General features: G+C 31.1%; 2 protein-coding genes across 2 annotated transcripts; one reads left to right on the forward strand and one right to left on the reverse strand.

Moving 5' to 3' along the window:
* Window positions 1-432: 432 nt before the first annotated feature.
* On the forward strand, window positions 433-22,701 carry LOC143073754 (insulin-degrading enzyme-like). Its single transcript, XM_076249510.1, has 12 exons — window positions 433-533; window positions 1,160-1,304; window positions 11,186-11,296; window positions 12,544-12,664; window positions 15,952-16,043; window positions 16,342-16,453; window positions 17,070-17,237; window positions 18,682-18,806; window positions 19,742-19,889; window positions 21,215-21,276; window positions 22,014-22,175; window positions 22,499-22,701. The coding sequence occupies exons 1-12, from the start codon at window positions 460-462 to the stop codon at window positions 22,598-22,600; spliced, it is 1,422 nt and encodes a 473-aa protein (XP_076105625.1). The 5' UTR covers window positions 433-459; the 3' UTR covers window positions 22,601-22,701.
* LOC143070934 (uncharacterized) lies at window positions 8,070-10,031 on the reverse strand. Its single transcript, XM_076245034.1, has one exon. The coding sequence runs from the start codon at window positions 10,029-10,031 to the stop codon at window positions 8,352-8,354; it is 1,680 nt and encodes a 559-aa protein (XP_076101149.1). The 3' UTR covers window positions 8,070-8,351.
* Window positions 22,702-22,758: the final 57 nt, after the last annotated feature.

Raw genomic sequence — 22,758 nt, forward strand, 5'->3', positions numbered from 1 at the left:
CCTTTTTTTTTGTCAAAGTGTCTCATCCTGCCTTTTTGTTTACTCAAAACTCCTGTCCTGCCTATTTTTTTCAAATTTCATCCTAGCCCCCCCCCCCATAAAAATCAAATGGTAGCTCCCTTACTTGATACAAACTGATTATCTACACTTTTACATTTTTTATTTCATGAGAATGCAGATCTATAGCAGAAAGATAGAGACATTTTAAAACCAAAATCATTTTTAATATCACAAATTTGAATAGTTCTGTTTTGTAGAGTAGTATGCTTTCAAATTTGAAAAAAAATACTCTTGATTACAAAAATATTGATTGCATTAAATTTAGTATTTGCTCTTAATGAGGGAAACAACTTAACTGACTACATTGCAGATGGATTTCTAATATACGCATTAACTATGAAATAAATGTTGTATCTGATTTTGTAGGCTTCCTTACCAGAACTTATTAAAGACAGTGCTATGACACAACTTTGGTTTAAACAAGATGATATATATCTTTTACCTAAAGCCTGTATAAATTTTGAATTAATAAGGTAGGTTAATATTTTTTAAGGAATAGCTAGAAGAATATTGTAATCATATCTTCTTGTGTTCATGGTGTGCTGTCAGTACTGATTTGCTTAAAGAAAAAAAAAACAGCTAATATATTCATTTTAAAATTCATTATAGAAAATACTATTAAAAACATTGTACAATACATTGACAGATTTTTAAAAAAAAAGTACAGTTTAGTTGGACTATGTGAAAGGCATACCTCTTTATCTGATTAAGGGCTATGATGATGATTATAAGTACAAAATGAAATTGCTTTCATTTCCTTTCAAACTATACAACTCATACCACATGTTCTTATTTATATGAAGTGTAGGAGTAACACAAATTCCATTGACATTATTACAGGAGCGTTAAGAAATGAAGATGTTATTTGAAAAATTCTACTCAAAATTTGATAAAAAAACAAGGAAAGTTAATACATGTATATAGGAAAAACGCAGACAAATAAGCTTCAGTAGCATACATGCTACATAATGTAGTTAATGTAGTTGTCATGGAGTTTTCTATCAAAACTAAGGTTTTTATCAAATAATATGTTCCTAAAAAATGGCAAATAAAAAAAAAGTTCATTGATATAAATGTTGTGTTGTTTATTATATTACAGTTCTTTAGGTCGATCAGATCCAATGAACTGTAACCTGATGTATCTGTTTGTATCTCTGTTTAAAGATGCTTTAAATGAATATGCTTATGATGCTGAGTTAGCAGGTCTACATTACGGCTTAGAATGTACAATATATGGAATGTCTGTGAGAAAATTATGTCATTCTACCTCACAGTTTAATTGAATAGATCTATTGGCTCATTATAGATCATGTGATGTAAATTAATTTGGATATTTTTGTCTGAATTGGCAGGGTTTTGAAAAATCCTATTATTCATCGGCAGTGAGGCCATTTGAATGCAAATATTTGTGTGTTACAATAAGATCAGTTACAACCCTATAATTGTTAACCCATAGCAGAGCTGATTTTTTTATCCCCCTCTTCAGAGGGCTGTAATTGTCAATACACAATCCCCTCCCCCCTCCCCCTTCCTGTTTCCATATGAGAATATGTATTTCGACTCTGGATAAGTCAAAATTTATGTTGACTAACCAAATTTATGGTCCAAAGAAAAAGAAATGCATTCAAATTTCATTATTTATCTCAATCTAATTTATTTTAGCCTTTCCAAGCTAATCAACAAGAGTTGTATCCCTTGGTCTGTAGTAATTGTTTGAGTCAAACATGTTGAACTACAAGTATCTCAAAATATTTATTAGTCTGGATGACCCTTAGATATTGCGAGTTAACTGTATATATGCTATTTTTGTCTTTGTGTAGAACAATGTTAACAGGCATGTTATCTGTTTGTATCCCTGTTTTAAAAAAGGCTTTCAGTATTTTGTAAAAAAAACTACATGATAGTGAAAAGAAATATGAAAATAATATATGTGTTTTTGTATATATGTATAGAACAACAACAATGAGGGGTGTAAAGGGGAGGTATCTGCAGGGAAGAAATGGAAAAATATTAAATACTAAACTCGTTCAAAGGGTATTCACACGTCTCAATCTTCAAAATTGCTTATCTAAAATTACGACCATCGCTAACATTTTTAATAATTAAAATCGTGGTTACCCTTCTATCAATAAGTGTCATGCCAAAAAAATGACTTACTTATCCCTGTCTTTCCACCAACAATACGGTTAGGTCCACATTTAATGGTCGCACATTTTCTTTAAAATTTAAAACTGATATAACTTGAAAAACAAACAGCATTATTTATTTACTCACATGAAACAAACCGGGATGCGGTATTCAGTAAGTAGGTGAAACTGGACGATATTTATCTAAACACACTCAAGAACATCTGTATCGTTTTAAAAGACCCAATAAATTCAAAAGTATCATTTATCAACACCTTAAGAAGCACAATCATCCTATTAAATATTTAGCAGTTCAACCTTTGGAAGTAGTAAATAATTATAGCCAATTGTGTAAAGATGTTAATATATGTGAAAATACACCTAATTCATGTAATTGCAGTAATTCCAAACACATTTATGGACCCATTTCCCATTTTTTAACAGGAGATCTTAACATCGTTCAAGACCGAGAGTTAAAATCATTCCTCAGTAAAGGACCTAAATATCGTCCCCCGTCAATTATTAATTGGAATGAGTGTCGTAATATCATCCACGACTCACTCCATACTTACTGTTTGAAATGGATAAAACGGGAAAAATTTGACAAAAAATCTTTGGACTCTTTTTTTAATTCAGTAATGAACATAGTTGATATACGTATTCAACATTTTAAAGAACATTTTACTCTTAACATTAACCACAATAAACCTATTTCTCGTATCAAACATAAACTAAAAGAACTAGCCAAGGAATTTGTTTTTGTCCCTGTCGATAAAGCTGCTAATAATATTATTATTGTTTGACGTAAATTTTACATTGTGGTTCTACAAAAAGAAATCACCAATTCATCAACATTCCAACTGACTCCATTTTCAGAAAACGACATCTGTAACAAACATAAACTTGAAGCTACCGCTTTACAAGCAGAACCAAAAACAATGAAAGTCCCAACTATGTATTGGCTTCCGAAGCTACACAAAACACCTTACAAATATAGATTTATTTCGTCTTCAAGCCATGGTTCCATTACTAAATTATCTATTCTTCTTACCAGTACACTTGGTACAATCAAAAACCTGATAATAAATTGTTCAAATAAGGCCTTCGAAAATAGTGGAATTAATTACTTTTGGAGTGTCAAAAACTCGTTGGAAGTACTTGATAAATTGCATGCTTATATTGGTAATTTTGAATCTGTTCAAAGTTTTGATTTTTCTACCCTATATATCACATTACCTCACATTCTCATTAAGAAAAAATTCACACACCTAATTAAATGGGCATTTAAAAAGTCAGAATGTGAATATATATATGTTCAAACTCTTTTAGGTAATTTTTTAATAGCAATAAACAAAAATACTATGTCAATTGGACATGCTTTGATACTATATCTGCCCTTGAATTTTTACTACATAACATTTTTGTCCGCTTTGGAGATTCTGTATATCGTCAGGTTATCGGAATTCCAATGGGGACTAACTGTGCACCACTTATTGCGGACCTGTTTTTGTATTGCTCAGCTTAATGCTATGAGTTACAATTGTTGACAAAAATCAGCAAAGACCCATCGAAACAACATCTGATTCACAAATTTAATAATACTTTTAGATATTTGGATGATATTTTGGCTCTCAATAATGACGACTTCAGTATGTATACTAAAGAAATTTATCCTGACGAACTTACTTTAAATAAAGCTAATATTAACAATGACCACTGCCCTTTTCCTCGATCTTGATATCTATATCATTAACGGAATGCTTAACACTGAAATTTATGATAAAAGAGATGATTTTTCATTTCCTATCGGTAATTATCCATTTTTAGATATCTAAATTTTATCATCGGTATAAGGACATCATTCATATATATAGCTCAACATGCAGACTTCTTATACGTTCAGGTATTTCACATCCAATATTTTATGGAAATATTCTTTATAAAGCACAAAAATGTCAGTATTCACCTCAGAAGCTAACAAAACCTTTAAATAGACTTATTAAGAAGGGATATAGTTACGATACTGTTGTCAGGTCATTAAAGATTGCATATTTTGGCGTTAATATTGATTCACTTATAGGGTCTTTGCATCGGAACTAAACACATTTATATAAAAACCAGTTGTTGGCATGATACGGGTTATGTTCTTCTCATATATGTTATGATACTAAACCCCTCAAGGGGAGGATTGTGCCTGATATTTATATGATGAAGACATAATTTTTCAATCAGTTTAATTGAAGTCTGGAGCTGGCATGTCAGTTAACTGCTAGTAGTCTGATGTTATTTATGTATTATTGTCATTTTGTTTATTTTCTATGGTTGCATCTTCTGACATCAGACTCAGACTTCTCTTGAACTGAATTTTAATGTGCGTATTGTTTTGCATTTACTTTTCTGCATTGGCTAGAGGTATAGGTGGAGGGTTGAGATCTCATAAACATGTTTAACACCGCGGCATTTTTGCGTCTGTCCCAAGTCAGGAGCCTCTGGCCTTTTAGTCTTGTATTATTTTAACTTTTAGTTTCTTGTGTACAATTTGGAGTTTAGTATGGCGGTCATTATCACTGAACTAGTATATATTTGTTAAGGGGCCAGCTGAAGGAGGCCTCAGGGTGAGGGAATTTCTCCTCGCATTGAAAACCTGTTGGTGACCTGCTGTTGTTTTTTTCTATGGTCCGGTTGTTGTCTCTTTGGCATATTCCCCATTTCCATTCTCAATTTTATGATTTGGTAGAAATAATTACCAAGTGGACTTTTGATGTAATAAATTGTTTTCAACATTTTAATATTATATTGAAGGTATATTTTGGTAAATCAGACAAAGTGAGACAACAGCACTTTGAAAAACGTTGTCCTATGCTGTATTGTTTATGTAAGCAAATGATATGAAGTTTATACAGATGTTATTTTAATGTATACTATTTCATTTTATTTATATGTTTTAAGAAGATTTTATTTATTAACTAGAGTTTTCTTCTTCATGGTATGCATTATTATTATATTAGACTGAAATACTGTGACTTTGAAGTAAAAAAAAAAAATCAGTAATTTCATATGTAAAATAAATACATTTAAACCTCTCAACGAGAGTACAATAATCCCGTTTTCAGGGGTCTCCTCCTGTCCTCCCGTTGAAGAGAAAAATTATTTCATGAATGAAACTTTTCAAGTGTCATGTTTTACTCAGTTTTCTGCACTATTTTTTATCATGCTTGAAGATACTGACTTGACAGTTGTTATTTATCCTTCAATTAACCAACTATTGTACAAATGACAGGTATACAAATATTAATTTGCTTTATTAGTACATGTACAAATAAAGTCTCCTGTTACCCCACTTCCATGTTGAGCAAGTGGTAATATGAATATTTCTGTTTTCTAACCAGTTCATTTTGAGGATCCTCTTCGCGGTCTGCATTTCAATTGTGTCGATTTCTTTGAGAAATCAGAGACAATGATTTAGATTTTAATAACTAAATTTTCAAGTGTTGGGAGTTATTTCAGGATAAACACAGTATATGTACGTTGTTGAAAATATAAAATATTTGTACTCGCTACGAAACAGGAGAAAAGGTTGGCAGAGCCTTACTTTTTGTCCTGTTTCTAAAGATTATACAAATAAATTTATATTTTGGACAACATACATATATGGTATATATAGTTTACATCATGACAAGTTATAGAAAAAGTAAGAATTTTGTTGCAATACAATGAATTTTTAACCAGTAGGGAACTATGTATTGACATGCAATACTCACAGAATGTTTAAAGAATGTATAGATATCAATTCTGTGTTTCAGATGGCTATTGGTGTTTTCATTTATATATGACAAAATGCAATTGTAAAAAACTAGAGGTGATCAAGAGTCTGTGTTTCTTATCCAGGTCTATGTGCATCTTCAACAGAATGGATTTTTATGACAGAAATTTGTTTTTTGTTGATATTGTATTGATGATGTTTTTTTTTTTCTGTTTACAGTTTCTCTTTATCTTCTTTAATTTTTGCCCACAACACAAAAGTGGGTTTAAAAAAATGTCATTTTAGGGCAATTCCTCAAGTAAACTTACTTGGCCACGTTCACTCTGTGTTTTTGTTAGATGTATTTCTATTTGTATACATCTGACTAGTTAAGCCTTTTTCAACTGATTGTTATAATTCGTTCTTATATTGCACTGTCCAAGGTTAGGGGGAGGATTGGGATCCCACTAACATGTTTAACCATGCCACATTCTGTATGTTTGTGCCTGTCCCAAGTCAGGAGCCTGTAATTCAGTGGTTGTCATCAATTGCTGTGTTACATGTATGTTTTTTTCCTTCATTTGTTTGGTACATTAATTAGGCTGTTAGACTTTTCTCGTTTGAATTGTTATACATTAGTCATTTCAGGGCCTTTTATAGCTGACTATGCAGTATGGGCTTTGATCATTGTTGAAGGTCATATGAGAACCTAAAGTTGTTAATTTCTGTGTCATTGACAATTATATCGCATCTGTTATTTTTTATTTTGATACTTGTAATTTGTCTAGTGATGATTTCAACCCTAATGTTTTTTTGTAGACCTTGTATTGCTAATCATTTTTGATATTAAAAATTGGTAAAAATAATCATTAGAGAGCAATAACTATAATAACTAGTTCAACAGAAAAAAATAAGGGAGGGTGTTTAATACACCAAAGTAATATCACTCTCACTCTGATCTTTTACCCTATGAAAGTAAAGGCTTGTCTGATTTGTGTCCTGAATGTAAATTTTATACCATAGAATTTAAGTTGACCAAACTTGATGTACAATTGTGTCACCCTACCTGGACATGCTATGCCTACTCAAAGACTTTTAGTTTTTGCTTTTGCTCCTAAATTCTGTCAGCTAGGTAGAAAAGCAACAAATTTCAATTTTCAGGTCTTAGGTTTGACATGGTTGGGGTGTATACTCCTACACTCAAGGCAGCCATGCTACCACTACACACACACACACTCTCATTGATTGTTTTTTTAGTCTTTAAATTTAAAAGTTTGCTTGATGTTCATCTACTCTATATGCCTTTATCTGTGTCTGCAGTTCTTATGGTGTGAGGAATACTGTGAAAGTACTTTAATTCATGGGTATCAATTTTCGTGGTTTGAGCAAAAGTTATATGTTCGCGGGCTCTTAAATTCGTGGATTTTAGTTTTCTCAAAACAAAATTAGGAGTGAAGAATTGAAGCCATATTTGAAACGAAGATCACAAATTCTCTTGATTGTGATTTTATACTTTGCAAAAAGTATAGCTATGGAAGTTATTGGGTAGATATACAAAGATGTGGTATAAGAGTCAATGAGACAACTCTCCATCCAAGTCATAATTTGTTAAAAGTAAACCATTATAGGTCAAAGTACCTCAACACAAAGCCTTGGCTCCCACTGAACAGCAAGCTATAAAGTCTCCCAAAAATGACTGGTGTAAACCCATTCAAACAGGAAAACCAAAGTTTTAATCTATATAAAAAACAAGAAACAAGAAACATTTATGAACCACAACAACAAAAGACAACCAATGAACAACAGGTTCCTGACTTAGGACATTATATTGAATGTCTAGAAAGGAATTTATCTTTGCATTATGTATAAAAAAAGAAGATGTGGTATGATTGCCAATGAGACAACTATCCACAAAAGACCAAAATGACACAGACATTAACAACTATAGGTCACCGTACGGCCTTCAACAATGAGCAAAGCCCATACCGCATAGTCAGCTATAATAGGCCCCGATAAGACAATGTAAAACAATTCAAACGAGAAAACTAACGGCCTCATTTATGGTTTTTATAAAGTATGATATCTCCGAAAGTAGATACCTGATAAATAAATGCTCTTTTACCATAGCAAAAAAATACAAGTGTAGTGTATTATTTAATTCTAAGTCTACTTTATAGGCTACATTTTATATATCAAAGACAAAGAGAGTTGAACTTAACCTCATTGAAACTTCTAATTTTTACTTTATATACATAAAGGTTTTTTTAATGTTTTGGGGTTTTGATAATTTTTTGATAAAATTTAATTACTTAAGAAGGTAAAATGTATTGTGAACAAATAGAATGTGTTTTAAAAAGTTATACAAGTATTGATTGTTTAGCAGTCTGATAAATAACATTTTAATGTATTGTTTATGGATTACATCAGCACCCTGATATATTCACTTTATATAGTTTGGCTTCCTCGGCTGTACTGTCGTTAGATTTAATACATCCTATATAGAGCTGTCCTGTCGGAGTGAAAGCAAGGGAACATGCACCTTTTATTCCATAGTCTGTTGTCTTTATGTATGTAATCAGCTGTCCAGAGTTGTTCAGGATGTGGAGGGTATGAGTATTAATATCAGCTACAATGACATTGTCTCTTGTTGTTGTCACTATTCCTTCTGGTCCGATTGGTTCCTCCTTGTTGATCTCTGTATCCCCTTTATATATATTTACCACATCACCTGCCTGTCCTAGCACTACCACTTTACCACTGTTTTCATCTGTACGATAGTCTGCCACATGTATATTACCATTGATGGTTGTAGTAATTTTGAATGGATTATCAAATATAGGTTGATTATGTTGGTCATGTTCATACACAGCTTCATGGTCTCCTTTCTTATTTATTACAAACACAGCTCTTCTTCCTTCTTTATGATAACCTCCTACTATGACCTGACCTCCACTGGTGACATAAATAGTTGTAGGGCTGAAAGGGTTAATGTCATACACACTGTCTTTTACTTTACCAGTAGTACTGCTGATCATTTGTAGTCTTGATTCCTTTGTTGCCAGAAGTAGATCATCAGATGCAGTTATTGCTATATCATAGACGTCCATGTTGAGGGTTGATATTGTCTTCAGTTTGGTTCCTTCCGGTTTTAATTTCTGTACCACCTCATCAATGGGACCAGATATCCACAGTGAATCATCAGGACATGGAGATAAATATCCAACCATGGTAAGATTAGTCTGATATTGATTTACAACACTCAGAGAAACCTCTACTTCAGGTACAGGTATGTCTACACTTTGTAATACTCCAATGGTAGACTGAGTTATCTCCCCTGGGAGAAATTGAAGTGTTGTTTTACGTGATATTTCAGGTTTGGGAAAAGATATTTCTAATGATCTCTCCATTTGGCAAACTTCTTTGAAAAATTTAGTAATGTCAGTGGTATTCATGAAGTCCTGAACATCACTATACTTTTCCTCTATTTGTTTCTCACTTTTTGAGATGGCATTGATACTTTCTTCATTTACTTTGGTACAGGCTTTGTGGTTCTGGACTAACTCATTTCTTAGTTTTGCAATATGCTTTTCAACTGCTTGTTTCAAAACTTTCTCATGGTAAAGAATATCTGTGCTTACTTTGGCATAATTTGAATTTTCAGCATCATAAATCATATTAGCTTGATCCTTTGTTGCAGTTATTTCGTTTTTTTCCTTTTGCAATTTGCTCTGTCCCTTCTTTAGTCTTTCTATCTTTAAGTTATATGCATCACTAATTTCTGTTAAATCATGTTTCTTGTGAACCTTAGCAATGCAAGTAGGGCAAACAAGTTTGTCACAATTTGTACAAAAAAGGCAAGTAGATTGTTCTGAATGATCTTGACATTTTATGTTGGTAAAATTCAAATCTTTACGAGGCAGTCCCACACTCTTGATGTCTACCACCTCATGATCTTTGGCTATTCTCAGATGTATTTTATCTTTACATGTACTGCACATTAGAACTCCACAGGTCAGGCATTTCCATTTTATATTCTTCTCAGTTTCACATAAATTACAGTTTATGGGCATCTGGCCTCTAATAACTGATTTAGAAAACGCCATTATTGAAACTATTGTATTTCCTGGTTTGTATCCAGGTGACTACCAAATAAACCTTACCAGGTGTAAAGAATATATATAGATTTAAATGTATATTATATTACAGTTTCATATCTAGATAATGTTTTATTACACTACTGTAAACAGTTTAAAGTTCTTCTTAATAATAGAACTATTCTTCTCGATATAAAGAATTCTTTATAACAATTTTATTCTTTTAAAATCATATATCCTAACATGCTTTTTGAAATCATTATGTTGAACAGTAAAGGAAAAAAACTTATGAGACATACACTCTTTTTAGTTTTCATTCATGTCTCTAAGTTTCTATTCTATACCTGTAGTGACTTGGCCTAAACCAAGTTACAATTTTTTTTGGGTTGTCGAAATTGCTCATATTTTTAGCAATTTTTGTATTAAAAGTAAATTTGAATTTGACATTTGTGCTGAGTTATCTTATAGATAACTGTTAACTAGCCATGTCTTAAAAAAGTTCTTCTGAAGTAATTTCTTCAAATGCAATATCAATTTATTTTTTTTATGTCTTTTTCAAATAGAAATTAAGGTTGATATACTGTAAAAAAAAAAAGTACCATGAATTATTTGAACGGTTATCATGAGATTTATATGCATTTGGTAAAAGCTCTTTTCAACAGGTCAGATAAGAAGTTGCTGTAGTATACACATATGTATATATCTAGAAAATTTGTTACGTAATTTGTTTAGCATAGTGTTCCGTACACATTCATATGAAAGTTGTTAGAAATGTTGGAGAATAATATTGCTAATAGAAAAGTGATATATATATATAAATTAGAATCTAAAAACCTCAATCCTTTGTTACAATCCAAATGAATGTATGCTCTATTTTATGTGTATTGAAAATATTTATAACAATCAAAAAAATTATATAACAATTGTAGCTTTAAATGATGTCAATATGATGATATATCAACCTAAAGAATTATATTGACCTCAGACTTGTCTTCAGTTGATATAATTCTTTCAGCTATATATATTCTTTGTATCCACCTCAAACAAAGGCAATAGTTATATAATATACAATGATTTAATTCCTATCTCTGCTTTGAACTTGAATATAATCCAGTGCAACTGGTAATGAGAAAACAAATGATGTTTTCTCCTTTTTTTTCTAGTTTGCTATTGGAGGATATAACCAGAAACAGAAAGTTTTATTGGCAAAGATTTTGGAGAAAATGACAACTTTCAAAGTGGATCCCAAAAGATTTGAAATTTATAAAGAGATGGTTAGTGTATGCTATATATGTAATTTATGTTTATTGTAAAAAAATTAATAGAAAGGCATATAAGGACTTATACTTTTTGGTTCTTTATTTAAGAATAATTCATATCATATTGACATTTGTCCATTATTAGGAACGACCATTTTATTCTGAGGGGCATGTCTAGCAGATTTTGGCAATTATTATTCTAGTCCCCATTATGTTGGAAATAAATATTCTTGTCTTATTACACATGAAAATAAACAGTCCGGTCCTAAAATACTCCAAAAGTTCCAAATTACAATAGATACAGAAGTATTTTCAGTAGAAGATTCAGAGGCATAGAAGGCATATCATTTGTTGACTGGAAAAGAAATAGTGGTTTGCTTAAAAATTGTCAAGAACAAAAATTTGCCTTACAGTGCATTTTTTATGCTACTGCCGTAGTGAAGCAGGCATTAAGTTTTTCCTTTGTATGTCCGTCTGTACATTTCAAAGTTAGTTTCTGTCTCAACCAAAATGATAAGAAACTTATACACAATGCTTATTTCCACAAAACACAGATCAAGTTTGAAATTGGATGGTATCACCTAGACTGTTCTAGAGTTATGTCCCTTTAGAAATTGAAAAATTGCTTAATATTTCGTTTCTGATCTTTAACTTTAGTTTGCCTCAACCAAATGTTATGAAACTTGTATGTAATGCTTATTACCACATAATACAGATCAAGATTTGAATTGGGTGGTGTTACTTTTACTGTTGTTGAAGTTATGTCCTTTTATAAACATAAAAAATGCTGAATTTTGTTTTCCGTTCTCTAACTTAAGTTTGCCTCAACCAAATGTTATGAGAATTATACACAATACTTATTACCTGCAACTAAGGTGAAATACAAATTTGATTCGTGCAACTTTTAAACAAAGATTGCAAGCAAGGCATTTAAACTATTGATCTCCATGCTTTATTGTGTTAACTGTATAGCATGCAATTTCATTAAAAGTTTTGCATTTTTACAATTGTAACTTTTTTAAAGGTTATCTCAATTTTCTTTTCATGTGAGGAAGTAAATTGATAACCTACGGTCAAAATTTATGTTTTCTTTGTAATTTTCTGTTTACTCTATAGAACTAAATTTTTGTCTAGTGAAATGGGAATAACTCTAGGAAAATTAGAAAACCTCAAGTAATGAAAAAACCAAAGAAGCATAAATGAATTAACCCCATCATAATTATGAATAGCATAAAACAATGATATTTGTTTTATTTCTCCAGTATACCAGAAGCCTTAAGAACTTCACTGCAGAACAGCCACATCAACATGCTATATACTACACATCTGTACTGATGTCAGAATTTATGTGGACCAAAGATGAGTTACTTCAATGTGTTGATGGTGAGCACACATATAACTTAAGCTTTAGTTATTAGTGTGTAAAGATTGCCAGCTGATTGTTTAAATGATGGAAATGATTCCACTAATTTCCAGTTGTACCATTACAATTAATTAGTCCTGAATCACAATTTGAATCTCGTTTTATTTCTTTTATAATTTACAATTCTTAGTACAGCATCAGAACAAATGTTTTATTGTTGTTGACTATGATTAAAAATTATTAAAAAGGAAGGGAATTAGTCTTTCTGTAGATGTAAATAATTATTTCACATTTGAATTAATGGATAATATAGAGGTTCAGGTAAATGAATATGACTGCCTATAGTTATCAAAGGTACCAGGATTATAATTAATTTCCCCAGATGCGTGTTTTATCTACAAAAGACTCATCAGTGACGCTCATCAAAATAGTGTTACTATTAGGTTAATGCAGCTCATCAGCAAGATTTAAGTATCTAAAAAAATGACTGAACATGCTGACTATACATGACTTCACAACCACTTGATGATCTCTTGGTAGAATGCTTCCATAAAGTGGAGATAGTAATAACTACAACAGAAAGAAGCACCCAACACCAACTTAAATTGCCCCTTCAAATATTTCCCATACCAACCACATATTTGATACTCTTCGGCATATCCCTACAGAAAAGTTTTGAACTGGACCTAGCTCTTTTCAGGCTATTCCCTGCTCAAATATTTTTCTGAGATCTTTAAAGTCTTGGTTTCCATAGTTGAAGATTGCAATCCGTTACCCATTACCTTCTGTACTTAATGCAAACACTCTACCTTGACTATCAATTGGAAAGTCATGTTATCATTTACATCTTTCAAACAAGCATAAATATCAATCTTGGCAAGCTGAAATTAGTCTTTTGTGCATCTATCTTTGGGAATAAGAGGAAAAATAGATTGTGTCAGAGTTAGAATAATTTGTCCTTCTGCTGACTCTTTTGTTGTGAGTCTTGTTTATTCATAATCCAACTCTGCATATTGAATTAAAGCAAAGCACTATCACATTTACATTTTATTATCTTTGCATGATACATCTGCATTGGAAATGTCAGTCACTCTTGAGTTGATTTAAAAGATAATACAATACCATAAGTGAATTATCTGTTTATTGAAGGTTCTTACTTTTTAATAATGAAAAAGAGTCTGGGGAATAAAATTTGTAAGCAACATTTTTTGTCAGTGATTTAAACTACAAATGAGTCATAAAATTTCTAACTGTAATGCATTTTTCTTTATATTAAAATTCTGTAACACTTGAACAGGATTTAAGATAGCAACATTTTGCCTCCAGATTAATACCACTATAAATGATGTTACAGTGAGTTGACTGTTAGTGTTGCTCTCCACCAATTGCAACTCATTCAAAATTTTGACCCAATTGCAATTTGTTTTATTAAACCAAATTGTTCAACTGGTCAGAATATTGAACAAATTGTTCAGTCAAAATGTGAAAGTGCAAGGTGATAAAATAAAACATACTTACAATCCTATAAGACTTTAATTCCACTTTAATGATGTTGTGACAAAATATATATATATATGGTGGTGTTTAACGACCTTGACTGGCTATACAGCCCTCGCACGGTCGGCTCGGTGCCCGAAGGCGTTTGGTGAGCTTTATCATATTTTGATGCCATGGGTCAGGAACAACTAGTGGAGGTCGCAATATGTAGGCCGCCATCTTGGTTTTGGTTTTGGTGAGTTGTTTTTGGTTTGTTGACTATTTTGATGTTGGTTTAATCGCTCGGTTTTGGTTTGTTACCCCGTTTTTGTTTTTTGTCCATGAATTTATGAGTTTTGAACAGCGGTATACTACTGTTGCCTTTATTTACTTCACAACGGCTGCTTTCAGGGCCAGTTTGGTAATTAGTTTATCAGTTTGTATAGATATATTATAGTCATTTCCATGCTGAAGAGGAACTGTTTATTTTGAATTGCTATAAAATTGTCCAAACTAAGCTTTCATACAGTTTTTCTTTCTAAAAGTATTCTATATTTATAAGAATCAGATATCATTTTAAATAAAACATCATATATTCAGTAAAATATGTGTGAAATAACAATATGCTATTGATAAGTTTTCAGGGGAGATAACCTAAAATATTATTCTTTTGAATAAAGACTTTTTGAAAGAAAAGTTATTATCTCCCCCATGGAAACTTCCTACAAACATATATTGCAATTTTACACATATTTTACTGAATATGAAATGTTTTAATTCACATAATGTCTGATTCTTATAAATATAAAATTGAGAATGGAAATGGGGAATGTGTCAAAGAGACAACAACCCGACCATAGAAAAAACAACAGCAGAAGGTCACTAACAGGTCTTCAATGTAGTGAGACATTCCGGCACCCGGAGGCGTCCTTCAGCTGGCCCCTAAACAAATATATACTAGTTCAGTGATAATGAACGCCATACTAATTTCCGAATTGTACACAAGAAACTAAAATTAAAAAAATACAAGACTAACAAAGGCCAGAGGCTCCTGACTTGGGACAGGCGCAAAAATGCGGCGGGTTAAACATGTTTATGAGATCTCAACCCCTCCCCCTATACCTCTAGCCAATGTAGAAAAGTAAATGCATAACAATACGCACATTTAAAATTCAATTCAAGAGAAGTCCGAGTCTGATGTCAGAAGATGTAACCAAAGAAAATAAACAAAATGACAATAATACATAAATAACAACAGACTACTAGCAGTTAACTGACATGCCAGCTCCAGACTTCAATTAAACTGATTGAAAGATTATGATTTCATCATATGAATATCAGGCACAATCTTTCACTATTTTAGATTATCTCCCCTGAAAACTTATCAATAGCATATTGTTATTTCACACATATTTTACTGAATATATGATGTTTTATTTAAAATGATATCTGATTCTTATAAATATAGAATACTTTTAGAAAGAAAAACTATATGAAAGCTTAGTTTGGACAATTTAATAGCAATTCAAAATAAACAGTTCCCCTTCAGCATGGAAATGAATATAATATAACTATACAAACTGAAAAACTAATTTTGTCACAACATCATTAAAGAGGAGTAAAAGTCTTATAGGATTGTAAGTATGTTTTATTTTATCACCTTGCACTCTCATGACTTGTCTGTGGTTTAAATTTTTGACCAGTTGAACAAATTGATTTTATAAAACAAATTGCAATTGGGTCAAAATTTTGAATGAATTGCAATTGGTGGAGAGCAACACTAACAGTCAACTCACTGTAATAACATTATGTCTTCATGTTTCTTTTCCAGAGATGACTGTAGAGAAGTTAGATGCCTTTATACCTCAGTTATTATCCAGATTATATATAGAAGGACTTATATATGGAAACGTAACAAAGCAGGTAGGTTGTATTAGTTCTCATCAGAGTAAATATTTCATGTGATATTGTAAAATCTTAATACCTTGTAATTGACAATTATGTTTATTACTTTCCAAGTTTAAACAGTATAAGAAAATATGCTAGCTGTACTGACTGTAAATGAATTGCAATGGTCCTTTGGAGTATAAAAGGTTAGCAGTGAATAAAAAACTTGAAACAATATTCATTAGTATTTAGAATATGTACCAGTAGTCAAAGATAGTTTTATCAAATATACTGACAAAAGTTTCTTAGTATACTGAGATATTTTATTTTACAGATAGCCTTAGATATTGTTGAAACAGTTGAATCTATACTAACGACAAAATGTAACACCAAGCCATTATTACCTAGTCAGACAAAAAGACTGAGAGAGTTACAACTGCCTGATGGTGAGTTAATTAATTTTTTTCTCAAGACTAATTTGTTCATACAATGCATTTTTTTTTTATGTGATATGGAATTTACAAACAAAATTTTCTAATAACATAAATTATTTTAGATATTTCTTAGACTCCTTGGGATTTTTAACTGAAGGGCAGAGTTCTTGAATCAGATAATTATTGTTAGCTCTAATCTTTAAGTAGTCCAGGCTTAGGGTTTGCAATAAATTAAATAAGCCAGATACTTGTACAATGTATTGCCTCTTTCACTTTACTTGATGCAACTGAAATAGCAATCAACAATATAATATAAAGCAAAAGCATGGGACATTTTATTTTTTTTCTCATGACTAATTTGTTTATACAATGCAATTTTTTTTTTTATGTGATATGGAATTTACAAAAAAAATTTCTAGTAACATAAATTATTTTGGGTACAAGACAATGAACAAAAAGTGCTTAAATATGGTGTTCACACATAGTTTAGATGATATAAAATATATTTCAATTAAAGCCACTAATCATGAAAAACAACAGACTATTAATTTTTTTTAAACATTTTTTTGCTTTATAATAATAAGAGAGATAACTCTATTACAATTTATGTACTTTTAATTTTAATCAGGTTCATCATTTGTCTATCATGAGAAGAATCATGTCCACAAAAGTTCCAGTATAGAGGTTTACTATCAATGTGGATTACAGCAGACACAGCCTAACATGTTACTGGAAATGTTTGTACAGATTATAGCAGAACCTTGTTTTGATATCCTCAGAACAAAAGAACAGTTAGGTAAGTAAAGTTTTTGTAACAGTTACAAATCTTTGTATAAAGTATAGCAGAAGAACCTTGTTTTGATATCCCGAGAACAAAAGAACAGTTAGGTTAGTTTCTTGTAAAATACTAACAGGTTGGTTTTGATTATAGTAAAACCTGTCTTTGATAGCTAATGATAATTAAAAAAAATCAGCTGGGTTGAAATGTTCTCTTCAACACTAAACCCATAAAAATTATTAATCCAGATAAAAGCAAAGTCATGTTTTGAAAGCCTATTAACTAAAGATGGTGAGGGTAGTTTATTTAATGGATCAATCCTAATACATTGTGTCTAAAACTCCATACATGACAAACATTAAAAAGGTAATATATATTTACTGTCTTAATTATACCAGCTAATGATAAAAAGAATATTTGTCCTGACATAACAAAACCATGTTTTGATATCACCATAACAAAAGAACACCTTGGTTTTTAGGTTATAGACCAAGCTGAACTTCTTGCTGGCAATATTTATCTTGGTTTAAGAATCTTGCTTCTATACCTAACTTTGAAAGTAATCTGTCTACATCTAAATGTTGGCTGAAAACTTTTAAAGTTTAAAAAAGAAAATAAATCTATTTCGCATATTTTCAGTAACAAATCCGGTTTAGAATATTTATTGAAATATTTTTGCAGATTATGAAAGAGCATTGCTTATGATTTACTAGGTATTCAATTATTTTTTGTAAGTACTCATTTTAGTGGATCCAAGAAAAATTGCATTTTAATTAATTTTTTGATTTTGTTGTTTTGCCGAAAATATACATATAAGCCTTTAGAAAATTCGTACTTTCCTGTAAATTTGATTTATAAGTGGAAATCCACTAAAATTGGTATCCAATGAATAATGATAAATCCATTGTACTTAGAAAAGTGTAAAAATTTGCAAAAGTAAAAGAAATTTCATTTTATTTATTTATCCATAGCTTTTTCTGGATTTACCTTCATATTTATGATATGATTATTCATTATTATGCAAAGCTTGAATAGTATATACATGTATATATATTGCTGTCGAATAAAAGTTTTGTTATGAATTATGTTTCACTAACAACCATTGAGTATGGTTTCGTGATACATGCATTGATTTTTATGCCCCACCTACGATAGTAGAGGGGCATTATGTTTTCTGGTCTGTGCGTCCGTTCGTCCGTCCGTCCGTTCGTCCGTTCGTTCGTTCGTTCGTCCGTCTGTCCCGCTTCAGGTTAAAGTTTTTGGTCAAGGTAGTTTTTGATGAAGTTGAAGTCCAATCGACTTCAAACTTAGTATACATGTTCCCTATGATATGATCTTTTTAATTTTAATGCCAAATTAGAGGGTTTACCCCAATTTCACGGTCCACTGAACATAGAAAATGATAGTGCGAGTGGGGCATTCGTGTACTGGGGACACATTCTTGTTTATCCCTTATTTCCAGGTTATATAGTATTCAGTGGAGTGAGAAGATCTAATGGTGTACAAGGACTGAGGGTTATTATACAGTCTGATAGATCTCCTGAGTATGTAGAGAAAAGAGTAGAAGCATTCCTAAATAGTATGGATGTAAGTCACAAATTAAACACTGGATATTGATACTAAAAACATCTTTAACATTTTCACAGTAACTAATTTATACTGCGGATTCATTATTTTTGAAAGGTACACAGTTTTGTGGAGTTATAGGATAAACTTGAACTTGAACTTCGAATTTAATGTTCAATGAAATAAACATTTCCTTATTAATTTGCATGTAGAATTTTTGAAATCTTTTATCCATAAGTACCTACTAAAATATAATTTTTCTTGAATCCATTGAAATTGGTACACACAGAATAAACTTTAATTTGTATTTATTATAAAGCTGATTTCATATTTGAAATCAATATTGTTAAGATTGCTTTGCTTTATGTGACATATTTATGCACACCTGAGCAATTGGCTATACATCAGGTTTTAGACTAATTGGAACTTATTTTTTAACAACTTTTTAAGGTGGTACAAGATTCAGTTATTGGGGATATTAAACAAATTTTATCTTAAAAGCTGACATTAAAACTTTCAAAGACTTAGAATTTGATCATTTACCACATAGTTTTCATGGATATATTTGATTATTTGATCAAAAAGTTATTATTTTTACAACTATGACATCAAACAATACTATGTGTTTGATTGGGCATTATAACATAAGGAATGAAACCAAACATACTTGTGTAATATATGTCTTCTTTCATATAACTTTTATTTTGGATTAAGATATGACATCTCTCTTTTATTCAAATTAATATGCATCTTACACAGAGGTGGATCAAGTCTTTTTCAAAGGAGGGTTCCAAACCCAGGATAAAGGGGGGTTCCAACCCAATGTTGCAATTCAAATGCATTTATCGTCCAAAAAAAGAGGGTCCAACCACCGTAACCCCAACCCCTGGATCCGCCACTGATACATGTTTTTTCAAAAGCCTTCATTTAATTTCAAACCTTTGATTTCCACACAGGACTACATCAAAGAAATGACAGATGAAGCATTCCAGAAACATTTAAAGGCTCTTGTGTCCAAACGTATGGAGAAACCTAAAAAGATATCAGGACAAAATTCTAGATACTGGTCAGAAATATTATCTCAACAGTATAATTTTGACAGAGGTAAGAATAAAAACTAACAAGAAATAAAAGCAACCATTTGCATATATAGTGTAACCTGTATTAACTGAAACACTAGGGGACTAGAAAAAAAATTTGAAATAAGCAGGGTGTTTGAATACTCAGGTTTTTTTGCAAGGAAAGGCATATTTTGGGACCATGAAAATGTGTCGGTTTAAGCAGGCAATTTAGAATCATGTCACACAATGTTAAGATGAATTCAAATTGAAATTCAACATAGATAACATTAAGCTTAAACTCTTTATCATTGTTTTGACTGACAGTGAATACATATATTCATATAGAACATGAGATTATTTTTGTCATATTACGTCAACTTCACACTTCCTTAATCTGCAGGGCATCAGTGGTAATGTGGCATGAAGTATTTCTCCTACTGTTCAGATTTTCCATTTAGTGAATTTGAGAGGTTTGCAACATCAAAACACAGACTCATCCTTTCTGCTTATGTCAGTTTGTAAATCTGTATGTTCTTGATAACGGCTGATAAAACTCACAGACTTTGACATTTCTGTTTGTAATTTTTTGAGAGGGCAGGAAATGGAACATCTCCCTTTGAAAATCACACATTTACCTATTCTCATGGTGGACTAAGTTTAGAAAGTGAGACTAAGGCGTGCTATTTTTGGTGTAAGTGACAAGGGTCAACAATGTATTAGTTTTAGATTAGGTCAGTTTATGGGGATCAAGTAGAGGTCAATGATATTTGATTTTCATGCTGATTATTTGGCACCACTCCCTTCAGACACGGTCCATTGACTTTAAAACTTTTGCTTAGTTTTCAGTACAAGTTTGTGATTATGTCAATGTAAGGGGAACCATAATTGGTGTGTCAACTAGGTTAAGTATGGAGATGTTTAAGCATTTGAACATTCCATTTCCATGGAGATTATTTGGTCCTGTCCCCTCGATCATGGTCAATTAACTTTGAATATTTTTTTTAAGGGGAAGTATTAGTGGTAGGTCAATGAAGTTTTATATGCAGATGTATTAGTATTAGCACATCTCATTTCAACTTCGTACTTTATTTGGCCTTTTCAACTTTTTGGGATTCGAGCGTCACTGATGAGTCTTTGTAGACGAAACACGCGTCTGTTGTATATACTGAATTTAGTCCTGGTATCTATGAGAGATGGTCTATTGACTTTGAATGTTTTACTTATTGTTTGTATTGATATAAGTTTCAACATTTGCATTTTATTATCAAATTTACAAAAGTCTTAGATATCTTTGTGTCAACAGATTATTTAAGTAAGCATTTAAAATAGATCTAATATCATTAATGTAAAAATTATGATTATTTTCAGAAACTGTGGAAGTTGAATTTTTGAAAACTGTGAAGAAAGAAGATGTCTTCAGTTTTTTCAAAGTAAGACAATAAATTGTGTTATGTATAGATTCACAAATTCCTTGTGTCCAAAATATTAATATTTTTTCATCTATTTGTAGTATTTTTTGACTTATTATATATATAGAATTACAATATTGTCAAAACTAAGGAAATGATACATCTGAAAGAAAGAAAGATCCTAACTTTTAATAAAAAATGAACCTAAATGATCAAAGTATAACCGTATGAAATGTAGGTCACTGTGAACTTAATGTAACATGATCCACCATTGCTGTTGTCAATTATCAAGAAAATATTCTATAAAATGATATGATATGTGGAATATACGGGGTATATATAAATTAGACAGCAACCCAACAACACAAATAACTTATATTAACAAAAAAGAGGTTTTAATGGACTACCTGATTTTATTATCACATCTCATTTAACTTATTTGGACTTTAAAGTAAAGATTTATGACTGCAAAGGATTTATAATGAAAAGAAATTTTGACCTTCTTTCAACATAATTCATCCATTTTCCATAATTTTAGATACATGTAATTAATGAAGTTGTTTTAACAACAATACAGCAACCCAACAACATGATAACAACAGAAACAATTACTGTATCTCCTGTTTTATTTTTTTCCTCTAAAAAATCCTCAAACATATTTTAGTGCTGTACAGTACAGGGATTGGGTGTTATATTGAAAGTACTCTACGGAAATATCTTTTTTATGGTATATTAAACTTGCACATTGTATATTTTAGGATAGAATAGCTGTTGGTGCTCCATATAGGAAGAAGTTTTCTATTCATGTTGTTTCCTCTGTAAATGGAGAAAAGGAATTAACAGAAACGAATGGAGAAAAACAAACAACGGAAACTACTGAGGATGGAAACAGTCTGCTGCCTTCTCCAGAACTACCTCCGGTAATTATGTTACCTCTGAAAATAACTTTGTTTAAGAAAATTTTAATTAGACTTAAAATCCAATAAATGCACAAAAACATCCTTTCTTGATATCTTCTCAAAAATATACTGACTTCGGAGCCTGCAATATACTGTAATGATGAGATTTGTTTGGATAACATTAAATGGGATCTATTTTAAGAAACACATAGTGACCTTTTGTGATATATTATGATAAAGTTGAAACCAAAGGACTTATTTTGAAAAGAAGTAAATTGTGTCCTTTATAGACTGTACTTTACATACTTTTTTTTTATGAGAATTTCAATGATTGTCTTTTTCAGCCTATGGTTGTTACCAGTGTAGCCGAGTTCAAAAGAGACATGGGACTTTATCCATTACCAAGGCCTTATATAGACCTACAGAAAGCTAGATCTAAATTATGATAATTCTTTTGATAGGAAGAATAATTGTGATAAATTTGAAGACCCAATGAAACATAATTTTTGATTCAAACTCTAGTTGAGTTTGAAAATGGCTCTTGATGGAATTTTAGCTTCCTTTTATTTTTCTGTTAAAATCATAAACAATTCTGTAATATATT

Source organism: Mytilus galloprovincialis, chromosome 4 (genome assembly GCF_965363235.1).
Source record: "Mytilus galloprovincialis chromosome 4, xbMytGall1.hap1.1, whole genome shotgun sequence".
In the NCBI taxonomy this organism is placed as follows: domain Eukaryota; kingdom Metazoa; phylum Mollusca; class Bivalvia; order Mytilida; family Mytilidae; genus Mytilus; species Mytilus galloprovincialis.